Here is a 12737-nt window from a genome sequence, read left to right on the forward strand (position 1 = left end):
CAAAACCATTGTGGGCACCCCAACGCATGATTATTCCTTATAAAAAGTGATCCAAGTTTTCCATCAAAATACTCGTCCCCTCCATAGTCATGCCAGAGTAGACGCCGCAAATTAAGCCGGGCAGTCAAAACAGACATGTTCACAACGGTGGTTGGGATATCAAATCTGACCGCCTCGGCTAAGACCGTGCGCGTAAGAGGAAGCGACCAACATGCCAACATGCACAAAACCGTGCAGTCCATCCTTATTAGGAAACACGACTTGCCAACAGCAAGTTGTTACTCGCCACAACGACCAGCTTGCTTAGGAACGTATAAGCACTGTTGAAACGCAAATCGGACGCCTCGGCCAGACCGAGAGCGAAAGAGGAAGCGATCAACACGTCTACAGATACGAACACCTCGGTCGTTACCCCGAAGAATGACGGGGACACAACGGCTGATACGTAACATGTTCACAACGGTGGTTGGGATGGCAAATCTGACCGCCTCGGCTAAGACCGTGCGCGTAGGAGGAAGCGACCAACATGCCAACATGTTTAAAAAAGACGTTAAGTACAGTTGAGATACGCATTCTAATTGCCTCGGCCAAGCCGAAAGTCTCAACTAATAACGCAAGAAGACAACTCAGATAAAAATGAGATAAAGACCTCGGCCAAGCCGGAGGCAAAACAAACAAACTCTTATTAAAATGTTTACAGGTAGTGCAAGAAAGAAGACGACGGCCGTCCCCACAAGGGGTAGCCCAAACTCTACCTACCAAGGTTTACAAAAGAAGGAACAGCAAAAGGGTACAGACATAAGACATGAAGTGCCAAAAGATGGCAGGGAGGAAAGGCTTAATAATTGGCCCCGAACAGTGGCTATCCGAGATGCTTAGGTGAATCTGGTAACGACCGCCCGTCTCCCTATGCCTGTTGCTGCTCGCCACCGGCGACATCAGCAGCATCGTCTTCAGTGGGCGACCCAGAAGCCGACTTGGCAGCTTCAGCCTCAGCCGCCTTTGACCTCTCGGCTTCCTCCCTAGCCGCCTTCACCTCTTCGGCATGGGCCGCCTTCTCCGCGCCCTCCTCTTTCTCCTTCTTCACCTTGGCCTCCTCCGCAGCCTTCTCCTCCGCAGCCTTCGCCTTAGCATCGAGCTTATCATCAAACAGCTCGTCAAATTTTTGCCACGGGAAGGAGCCTTCAGGAAAGAGCTCCCCGATCACTTCCCTGGCAGCTTCTTCGGCCAGGTCCCGGTATTGGGCGCACATTTTAGGGAGGACGACGCTTTGAAGCGTCTCGATGTCCTCCTCCCTCTGGTCGAGGATTGCCTTTGTGTTCCTGTGTGACTTCGACTGGGCCACATACAGGGACTTCCATTCCTCCCTCTTCTTGGCAGTGAAGTCGACGGCAGCCTGGAGATTGTCACGCTCCTCCAGCAGCTTAGCGGCACCAGCATCCGCGGCCTCAACCTTAGCTCTCTCAGCGAGGACCGCCTTTTCAGCGTCCTCCCTAAGTTTTTGCTCAGCAAGGACCGCCTTTTCAGCATCGACCTTGGCCCTCTCAGCTTCCTCCTTCGCAGCAGCGAGCTCAAGCTTGAGCCGCTCAAGTTGTGGGGCAGCTTCGACCATGACCCTTTCTTGCTCCATAATATGAGCACCGGCCACGTCAGCCCACTTCGCCAGCATCTTCCTAATCTGGGCGGGGGAAGGCTTCGGGGAGGCGGAGACGACGGCGGCATCTTTATCACCCGCCTGCGCAGGTCGCTTCTCAATAAGCCGTTCAGTAGGACTGATCGACGGCGGCGGTTGATCTACAAAAAAATTTAAACAGAGCGTCCATGTCAACAGTCATTGACACGTCAGAGAGCCTATCATCAGGAATGCCTAATGAACCAGCTAAGTCTGAGCCACATGTTAGATCCGTACCAGTCCTGGGCCTCTTAGACAGAGGGTCGGCTGACCCCATTTCTTTGCCGGCCTCGGCAGCAGTAGCAGCGGCAGCGGCAGAAGCAGTCTCTTTCCTCTTACGAAAAAGAGGAGATTCCTCTGCAACGGTGGCCTCCTCATCAGTAATATCGACGACCACCACCGTCTCCTTTTGGACTGCAGGGATTGGAGGTTGAACTGAAGTCGACGCCGTCGCCGCCGAAGACGTTTTTCGCGTCCGGCGCGGCACGTTACCAGCAACCTTCGCCTGGGCCGCTGTGACATCTAGGGCCTTCAACTGCTGATCCATGAGGTCATTTGGCGCCGGTCTGCGATCACGGGTCTGAGCCTTAGGATGCATATCAACAACTTTCTTGTCCTTGGCAAGTCCCATTCTCTTCAGGATATCCTCAGACAAATCCGGGCCAAAACGGTCTGCAAAGGAAACGAAGCAAGAGTTAAGTAGAAGAAATAAATCAAAGTTCAAAAACAGAAACATTAAAAGCAGAGATGGGCCTCACGCCGACCCCACTCACCCTGTTCGAGGGCCGGTATGAGGCCGACATGGCAGAGCGGCTCATCCTGAAGAATGATCTGCGTCGGGGGCATCCATCCCTTCGGCATCCCATTCTTCTCTGCCTCAAACAGCTTCATTGCCCGTTTATCGTCCTCACTGAGATGGACCATAGAGGCATCCATCTTCAGCTTACTCCGGCAGACATATTTATCACGCTCCCCCCGACTCTCACACCGCAAATTGACGCGATGCTGGAAGGACCGGGGCAGTGGATAATCCTTCGGAACCTCAACGTACACCCACCGCGCCTTCCAGTCCTTACAAGATGTAAGTTTGGATACGGAGACGTAACCCGGCTCCGTCTGCACGCTGTACCACCCAACGCGACCGGGGGCTGACGGCCGAAGGTGATGAAGCCGGCGGAATAAGTTAACCGTTGGGGCCTCCCCCTTGAAAAGACAGAGCCACACAAACCCAACTATGGTCCTAATGGCCAACGGATGTAGTTGGGCCACGGCGACGTTCATGGCTTTAATTATGGCCATGACGTATTCATTCAGAGGAAACCGGAGCCCATACTCCAGGTGTCTGATGTATACGCCGATACAGCCCTTGGGAGGGCAGCAGACCGCCTAACCTTCCTCAGGAATAACAATCCTATACTCCCTGCCAAAGGAGAAATGATGTTCGAAAAATTCAGAACCAGAACAACTGGCAAACTTGTTGGTCCAAGCACGATCAGGGCCGATCTTACAGGCGTCGCCGTGGTCCAAGAGATGCGGCCTCCCCTCATTAGGATGAGTCCTTTCAACATCATCACCATCATCGTCAACATCATCATCATCATCCGAGAAATCCTCCAAATACTGATCGTCAATCTCAGGAGAAGGAGACCTAGGGCCCCCGGACCTTATCGGGATGGCGGCCAGCGCCTCCTCTTCATCAAGACGCGACGGGGAGCCCCCTGGCGCAGGGTTGCTAGGTCCGGCATCAGCAGAAGACATGACAACAAAAAATTGACAAGAAAAAAGGGTCGAAGAATTTGTTTGATTACCTTGGAAGAAAATGTTACACCGAGTAACGCTTCGAGAAATTAGAAAGAAAAAAAGGAACTCTGCGAAAGAGAAGGCTAGAACGAAGAAATTTTTTGAGAAAATGAAATTTTGGTAACCAAAATCCCTGGCTAACTGCTCTATTTATAGAGCAAAGCCCGTGAAACGGACCAATCAGGGCAAAGCCCATGAAGCGTCAACCAATCAACGCCGAGCCACGTGTCAAGCATGCAGCAAGGGAATGTCAATCGACAAACAGTTACAAAGCTTCTTCAACACGCTCCTTGACAGAATGCCAATCGACGTATCTTCTTCAAACGCGCTCCTTGGTATCTACTTGCCAAAACGGCCCGCTGACTCAACCAAGCTTGGCAGCACCGGCTGGGGGCAATCAAAAGCACACGGCACTCACAACCTCGGTCTCAGCCAGCACTATTTTCTTTTCCACATCTGATGTCCATTACACATCCATGTGGAGGGGGGATATGATACGGCCTAAGCAGAACCAAACCGAGGAAGAAGAAGCCGACGGAACAATTCAACATGCGCAGAATATACGCTCAACACACATCGGAGCCCATACCACGGCATAGACTACGCTGGGGGCAAATTGATGGGGCATATTCTGCACCCGCTGACCGAGTCAACATCTTGAGTAAGGTCAAAGATAAAAGACAGCAAGTCGACGTATTGGACAGCCTAGCCGATGCGGCCCATCGACCTGTCACTTGGGTCCCGGCTAGGACAACTAGCCAGCCGGGATACATATCCGCGTACTCATATCCAAGACCCCTCGGCCGGCCTGCCATGGGTCCATCGGCCGAGGGTAGAACGGTCTTTCCACCTGCTAGCCACTTGGCCACTTGGCCACTACGTGACAAAAGGTGAAAGTCTATAAATACTCCACTTCTCTCAACGAGAAAAGGATCTGAAATATAACCTAAACCACTCATAATCTGGTATAAACTCATTTATATCTCTACAACATACTTTGCCAAGTTACACACAACTTAATCCCTTTAAGTTTACTGACTTGAGCGTCGGAGTGAGTACGCTCGGTGCCAAGCCGAGCCCTCAGTTTGTTCATTGTTTCAGGAGAGGCCGAAAGGAAGAGTCAAGCAAAGTCATCATTCAGTTAGCTCACGTGGTAACAACACTGCTCCGTAATTACACCCGGAACACATCTATATTCATTAAATGATACTCCGATTCCTCTCTTCCAGTCAATAGTTTACATTTGCTTTATTTTCCTTCACAAAATAAAAACATGTAAAATAAAATAAGTGTAAACTATTCACCAAGATATAGGGAGTACTAAAAACACAGATATTAATTAGTTCAACCGACAAAATAATGGGAGATGATACTCAACTACTTATGACCCGAGTTTAAATCTCGTCGAGAAGACGAGATGGATCCCCTTACTAAAAAAAATACCCCGTAATATAAAGAAGGGTTTTGATATATACAACCCATTGGGTTGTATTTAAGGAACTAAATATGGAAAGAATTTGTAAATATATGCATTAATTACATTGGATTGTGCATAATTTGGTCTTGAATGCCTAACTTAATACCAAATATGGAAGATACCAAATTTGTAAATATATGCAATTAGTCCAAACCACCAAAACCTATATAAACCAACGAGCTCCCTCCCATTTCTTCTACCTTTGAAATCGTAATAGTTCATCACCAACAATTTCCCAATTTTCTTTAAATTAGGGCACAAATAATGGAAGCTAAGATAGGCCAATTCTTCGACACGATCGGCAATTTCTTCGCTGGCGGCGATCAAATCCCTTGGTGCGAGCCCAGTGTCATCGCCGTATGCTTTCTATCTCACCCTCTCTATATTTAAATTTTCCTTACTTTCCCGCATTCTTCCAAGCTCTATGTTGTCGTTTCGCTTAACAATTTGTTGATTTTCATTTTTGATAATTTCGCGGTCACGATGATTGTGAATTGGATATATGTGCATAACAGTGTTTGGTTTTAATGCCAGTATTTGAGGCTGATGAATGTTGCTTAGCTGATATAATGCCGAATTTCGTTTGAATTGTGGAATAATAGTATACGGACCAAATTAATGGAGATAATCATTAATCAATAAGGTCATGGCATTGATTTTTATGCGGACTTTTTAACTTAAACGCGGTGCACAATTAAGAAAAACATCAGTCGAATTTGATGAATTATCGAATCTTGCTGTATGTGGCATTGTATATGTACGTGTTTTTCCTTGGTGCTGGGAAATCCAAGCTCTCTTCTAGCTGATCGAAAGAGGAAAGTAAAAATAGCTTAGAAAATCTGTGAAATTATTGAAACTTGGCAGAGCATTGAAGAAGAGGTGGCTGCTGCAGCTGCAAATGATGTTTCAGAAGAAGAAAAAGGTGACTGTCTCACAAGACTATCATGGGCCCTCGTCCATTCTAAGCGTAACCAGGATGTGCAGCGCGGGATAGCTATGGTTGAAGGTACGTCAATTGTCTTTGCTGCATTTCTTGACGCAATTTTCATTTTTTATACGGAACTATTGCTGCCACTTTCCATCTAAGAGAAATAAGTAAAATGCTGATAGACAGACATTTGCTTATCAGCTTATGTTCAATCTTCCTTTCATTGGTCATTTACTCGTTTGTGATGTAGCAGTTATCGCATGCAACATTCGACACACATTCATTTTGGTTCATCCATAAACATTGTCGAGTTACCACATGGGTAAAACTGCATACATTGACATGCCCATCCCGCAAAGCTTTTGGTTCATCCATAAACATTGTCAGTTGTGACATTTATTTACTATGTTTTTATAAGACAGTATCACTTGCCAATACTACAAGTAGCTCTGTGCAAAGAAGAGAGAAGATTTATCTGCTTGCTGTGGGATATTTTAGGAGCGGTGATTACGCAAGGAGTAGGCTACTGGTAGAACAATGTCTGGAGGTAGATTCCTGACTCTGTGATCTATGTATGATACAAAAGTGTTGTTTCACCATATCCCGATTATATCTCGTGATCTGTGGTTCTCAGTTTCGGATGCAGTAAATCCTTTGATTTCTACTCCGAGGGCTTTCATAAATCGAATATCAATGGTTTAATAACGGTGCAACACTAAAACTTTGCAAAATCATGTAATCTTACAAAACTTTTTTCTGGGTTGCTTTTCTTAGATTGCACCAGACTGGCGACAAGCTCTAACCCTGAAGAAAAATGTGGAAGATCGCATTGCCAAAGGTAAGAAATATATAAACGTCAATTATGTCGTTTCAAAACTCCAAAAACATTTTATCATACTAACTGCTAGGAGGCTGCTGTCTAAAACTCAAATTCCTGAATGCAGATGGCGTCATTGGAATCGGCATTACAGCTACTGCATTGGGACTTTTAGTTGGAGGAATCGCTGCAGCTGTGGCTCGTAATAACTGAATGAAGCATCATTTTTGTCATATAATACAACTTAAATGTTTTGACTAGTAGATTTTAGCGGAATTGGTCATCTATCATATTTGTTTGTCGAGGCAATTGATTGCTATATTAGCTTTGCGGTCATTGTCGCATAGGTGACTTGATGTAAATTGGTCATCTATCCTGTAATGCTGTTTGGCAACAGTAAGTTTTTGTTGGCTACATATATTACATACAATAAACATTTATATACTCGTTGAAATTACTAACCAGGTTTTGTAATGGTGCTGCTCAGTGCTCACAGTGCTCGTTGTGTTGTAAGTGTGCATATATGATGAATTGATTTTGGTTGGAGATATAGGGATGTCAACAGGTCGGTTTCCGATAGGGTGGAGCCCCACCCGACTCCACCGGACTCACCCGTCACCCGATTAACCCTCCACCCGAATCCAACCGATCCGTCATCCGCAAGTGATTCAGGTGGATCGGGTGATTTCGGATGAGAAAATATAAAAATAAAAATAAAAGATGCAACTGCAACTGTACTGGCTGTTAGTTCCCTACTCAAGTCAAGGCATACGAGGCCACATGCCCTAACCTTTTTTTAGGTTTGGAATGGAATTGACAGATTACCTTAGAGAGTTGAGACCATACTTCCTCCGTCCTGGTCAATTGTTGTCCTTTGGTTTTGGCACAAAAACCAAGGAAAGAGGATGGGGGCAATTATAAGTTGACAAGTGGACCAAATTGAGTGTGAAGGATCAAATTGCTCATCAAATGCAATCCTAAAATAGAAAGGACAACAATTGACTGAGACATCTCAAAATAGAATAGGACAATAATTGACGGGGACGGAGAGAGTATTAAAGATTATACCCCTATCATTTAGTGTCCTTTGAGACCCACGACTTGTCAAACATGTGCATTCAAGATCACAAGTGAGGCTAATTAAAGCTAAATCACACTAGCTAACTCATGTATCTCCATCACATTCTAAATATGACAAGACAATCTCAACTACCAACTACCCCATGCACATGATATCACATCAAGGATGATGCAGATGGAGCAACTCTGTTTCCCTTCCAAACTACCGCATCTTGTTCGACACTTGCAACCGTGTTAGAAACTTGGAGTAACATAGGAGGAGGAGGACGAAGGATTGCTAGCCTTTCAAACTTATGCAGGATTGCACTCAGGTGATTTAGACGATAGAAGGCGTACTTTAAACTATTCATGACTCGCCTTCTTAATACTCCTATAAGGCTTTCGGCTAACCAGCCATAAGCCAAAATTAATGGTTCATCAGTCAAAACCATGGCTTTAAACCTCGCTGTCTATGGAAAGGGCTGTGCTGTCATGCAGGCATGCACCAAAGGGTAGGAACTCATATATGCTCACCTAGATAATAATGATCAAATTTCACAAGAACAACTCGGTAAAAATGTTAAGATAACGACAACAATCCCAAAAGAACGGTTCAGCTTATTCCATCAAAAATATGTTAGCGCGTCATTAATCCTAATAAAACTTATGCATGAACTCTTGTGGTAGATTACAGATGACCGTGGCAATATCACATCCCTAAATAACCGAAGGGGAATGGGGAAAAACGAATGGGAGAAATAAAACGCAAAATAATGCAAAAATGTAAAGACAAAGCTGGCAAAAAAGTCGACTTCTCGAAATTATTGTTGAGAGTTAATTCAGAGGAAAAAAAACACCCTAGCAGATAGGACTGATGGTTACATGATGGTATGCTTATACATCAAATGGGACAGCCAAATCATGCAGTAAACATCACAGCATTAATATATTTAATGCTAATCTGAGAAAATTAGGCATATTAATAATGTTAATCTCACATCTACCACGAAATTAGAAAACCAGTACGCGACTTTGGTAAACGTTCAGAAATACAGCTACTCATATGAGATACCGGGATTTACCAAAGATTTTGATTCTAATATAAGATGCTCATAATTTTACTAAATCCGGTAAACGTTTTTTTACAGGCTTTTACTAATCAGATACTAACAAAGAAATGCAAGTTTTATAAGTTCATTCATTAGTTCAAAGAGTTAATGAACCATATAATTTATGCATCTAATTCTAATAGTACAAAAGAGATGGCAGGTAGGTAAGAACAGATAATGTAATTAAGACCTTAGCATTCGGATATAGGAAGAAATTGTTACTGAATTTCGATGATGCATCACCATTCACGAGCAACAAGCCGGGCAGCGAAGTAATCCATTCTCATTGCATTTGGGGCATTTCCTTGTCCGTCCCTCCTCTTCATGATATACCTTCCGGCTGCCATAACAGTTCGAACAAGGAACAAACCTCGCATCACCACAACTCTCACATACGGACTCGTTATCCTTTGTCGGACAACCTTCTAGAATACTCTCCAATTCCCCAGTTTCATGCAGTAACTTGACATCATCAGCACCCCCTATATGCTTCCCTCTGATAAATAGTTGTGGCAAGCTCATAGCCTTTCCGACAAGTTTACTTTGTAATTCCTGCCTATAACTTGAATCCATCGAGATATCCCTCTCGTCTACCACCACTCGAAAACCCCCAAGTATTGCTCGAACAGTGGAACAATCTTCATAGGTTTTTCTAATTCCCCTCAAAGTAGTGAAGTACAACACAATTTTATCATCACTAGGCAGAAATTTCGACCTCATTGGAGAGTTCGAATACATATAGCTACTCTTAAAATTCCATGGGCTAGAACCTGTTGTAGAACTCCCATTTCTAGATTCGACATCATACCGCAATTTTTCAGGTGACAATGCACTTTCATAAGCATTGCTCACATAAGGGTCCATCTTAGCAAGAAGAGACTCCTCTGATAAATGTTCCCATAGAGGCTTAGTACTAGGACTCAGTGCAAAACCCATATTCTCCTCAACTATTTCACTCGGTATTTCAACAAAAACATATGAATCATTCAATTTCATGGAAGAATCAGACAAATGGAAACCCAAACTGTAAGGAGGTGTTTTCTGTTCATCTTTAAAATAACATGAATTTGAAGACATGAACTTAAAATCACTACTACAATCAACCAAGTTTAACCCCAATTTCGAAGAAGGCGATTTTTGGGCATCTTCAAAACTACATCCATCTGATCTCTTCACCATATAATCCTCTCCACAACCAACCAAACCCATGCCGAATTTCGAAGATGGGACTTTTTCTTCACCATTAAAATCACATAAATTTGAAGACTGGGCCTTAAACTCACCATCAGAATCAACAAAATTCTTGCCTGATTTCGAAGCCGGAAATTTATGGGAATCATCAAAATCACTACCAGAATCAACCAAATTTAACCCAAATTTCGAAACGGGCAATTCATGGGCATCATTAAAATCACATAAAGATAAATTCTTTGGCATGAAATCATTACCATAATCAAATTTATGAACTTTAACTTCAATTTCTTCATCTTCTAACCCTTCCATTAATTCCCAAGCATTAATCACAGAATCAGGTGATGCTTTATCTAAACAATCATCATCTTCAACTAAAGAACACTCATTATTATTACTATTATTGCTATTATTATTACTAATATTATCAACATTAAGAAGAGAACCATAAGTAGTAGAAGTTAAACATACAAGATGATGAGTATCACCCTTTTTAGTAGCAGGATGATGAACTAATGCAGATGATAAAGATCGAGTCTTTGGCACCATTGTTGTTGATAAAGGATCTTCAATGGCTTTTGCAATTAGGGTATCTAATCGTGATGCTGAACACCCCATTGAAATTTCAAAACTGTAAAAAAGTTGGGATTTTTTATGCAAAGTTTTGATCTTTTTTATGTTTTTGGATTGAAAATGGTGGAACTTTGTGAATGGGTGAAGAACGAGAGGATGAAGATGGTGAAAGTGAGAGGGGAATTTAATGAAGTAATGAATGTCAAGTGTGAAGGAAATGTGATTATGGAGAGGTGAAATTAATTTGTGTAAGTTGGGGTTTTGTATGCTTGATTTCAACGGAAACTTTTGATTAGACAGAATCTAAGGGTAATTATGGTGTGTTTTCTTTGGAGTTTTTGAAATTTTGGCGTGGGAATTTAATATGGTCCCGAAAACAAATGTGTGCGGTAAAAACCCAAGGCGGACAATATTATTTTAATGTGGTGGAATTATGGAGTTAGCAGTTTCAACAAGTGTATCAAAGCGACGGTTTGACTGGGTGTCTAGTTCCAGTGTGTGATGGAGCCTAAAAGATAGTGGACCGCCTTTGCTAATGTGGATGAGCGCCTTCGGTGTGTCCTCGCGATTGTAGATTTGTGGATGCCTTGTTTCAAAAGTCTTCCTGATAATGTGGTGATCAGATGACGAGTCTCGTTGGGTGATAACGGCGGTGTAGGATGGATTGTTGGAGGTAGCAACTGAAGTCCTACATTGGAAAAAAGAATACGAGTCAGACCTAATTTATAAGAGACTCACCACTACATTAGCGCGGCGCCTTTTGAGAAGGAGGCTAAATACAAAATTGAGCGGGCATGGCCAAAGCGGGCAGTACCATACTAATGTGCGAAGTGGTGGAGGCGGCGGTCCCAACATGGTGCATTGTTTTTGCAAGTTTTACTTGAAACGGTTACAAGTAAGTGAAGTAACAAACTTGTGACGTATTAAAAGTCACAATCTCCTTTCGTTTTCATCTAACATTATTTAAATCAATTGTAAGTGTCACTATAGCTTCTGACTGTAATAAGTAAGAGTTTGCTGTATTTTATTATAGCCTTTACAACAACAACAGCATAAGAGCCTTAATCCCAAAATGATTTGGGGTCGGCTGACATGAATCATCCTTTCGAACCATCCATGGGTGAACGCACGCCTCAAAATGCGAATAAAAAGAAAAGATGAAAAACAAAAGGGAAGAACGAAAATGTAATGGAAAGTCAAGGTAAACTTAGGGGTTTTAAACTTGAATTCCGGATTTCTTTTATAAAAACTTAAAATTTAAATCGAGAGAAAAGATTAGAACGATTTTTAAAAACGGAAATAGAATTATCCGGAATGAACCAAGTAAAATCTATAAGAAAGTGGTTGGTAAAAAAGTGCAATAAAGAAGAGAAGAATAAATAATTTAATTTCTTGAAATTAAATAAAAAAAACACTAAATATGTCAAAAACATCAAATACTAAAAATCCACATGTATCATTTCCCTCCATTGTGCCCTCTCCGTCACCCATACTCTCCTCAAGCCCCAAAACTCTCATATCATGCTCTATCACTCTCAACCATGTATGTCTCAGTCTTCCTCTACCTCTAGGGACCTTTTCTGTTCTCCAAGTCTCCAGCCTCCTAACTGGTGTGTCCATAGGTCTCCTTCTCACATGGCCAAACCATCTTAGTCGGTTTTCCATCATTTTATTATAGCATTTCCTGGTTGATAATCTGTTGAAAACATACATTAAAATAAATGACATTTTTTGATTTTACAACTTCTTATTCAGTAAGATTGCTTGTAAGGAAAAAATAAATACCACAAAATCACAAATATCTCGCCACGAGGAGCAACGTTAGTGCAATAAATATGTTTTTTAAAATTGTTTTACACTAAAACAATTTTAAGATATATTTACTGGGAAGGAGGAACGTTGTCATTGGTTTAAAGACACTTATAGAGGTGTGATTTAATCTAAATAAGATCAGTGACAAATATTGAAATTCAATGTATTTAATAATTTAAATTACAAAGAAAGTTAATTGAAAACTTGCAAACTTCAGTATAAATGTTTTGAGACTACATTGAAAACTTGTTAAAGCGCATTAGGAAATCACTCTAATCACTAAATAGAATCGCATTACT

General features: G+C 42.5%; 2 protein-coding genes across 2 annotated transcripts; one reads left to right on the forward strand and one right to left on the reverse strand.

Annotated features, from left to right (window-relative positions):
- The first annotated feature begins 5109 nt into the window (after positions 1-5109).
- On the forward strand, positions 5110-7158 carry LOC141641991 (mitochondrial fission 1 protein A-like). Its single transcript, XM_074450644.1, has 5 exons — positions 5110-5306; positions 5814-5955; positions 6300-6424; positions 6652-6715; positions 6822-7158. The coding sequence occupies exons 1-5, from the start codon at positions 5214-5216 to the stop codon at positions 6905-6907; spliced, it is 510 nt and encodes a 169-aa protein (XP_074306745.1). The 5' UTR covers positions 5110-5213; the 3' UTR covers positions 6908-7158.
- A 1694-nt stretch (positions 7159-8852) lies between these two features.
- LOC141641990 (uncharacterized) lies at positions 8853-10951 on the reverse strand. The gene has a single exon (XM_074450643.1). It carries the CDS (start codon positions 10669-10671, stop codon positions 9109-9111), a length of 1563 nt encoding a protein of 520 aa, XP_074306744.1. The 5' UTR covers positions 10672-10951; the 3' UTR covers positions 8853-9108.
- Between the last annotated feature and the right edge of the window lie 1786 nt (positions 10952-12737).

The sequence above is a fragment of the Silene latifolia genome, chromosome 2 (assembly GCF_048544455.1).
Source record: "Silene latifolia isolate original U9 population chromosome 2, ASM4854445v1, whole genome shotgun sequence".
NCBI lineage: Eukaryota > Viridiplantae > Streptophyta > Magnoliopsida > Caryophyllales > Caryophyllaceae > Silene > Silene latifolia.

What these genes read in the sequence shown, in the direction of transcription:
- LOC141641991 (XM_074450644.1), top strand. Translation starts at nt 5,214, where the DNA reads ATGGAAGCTAAGATAGGCCAATTCTTCGACACGATCGGCAATTTCTTC. An exon ending in CGGGATAGCTATGGTTGAAG is followed by an intron (nt 5,956 to 6,299) that starts GTACGTCAATTG and finishes TTTATAAGACAG; the next exon opens with TATCACTTGCCAATACTACA. An exon ending in TGGTAGAACAATGTCTGGAG is followed by an intron (nt 6,425 to 6,651) that starts GTAGATTCCTGA and finishes TGCTTTTCTTAG; the next exon opens with ATTGCACCAGACTGGCGACA.
- LOC141641990 (XM_074450643.1), bottom strand. Translation starts at nt 10,671, where the DNA reads ATGGGGTGTTCAGCATCACGATTAGATACCCTAATTGCAAAAGCCATT.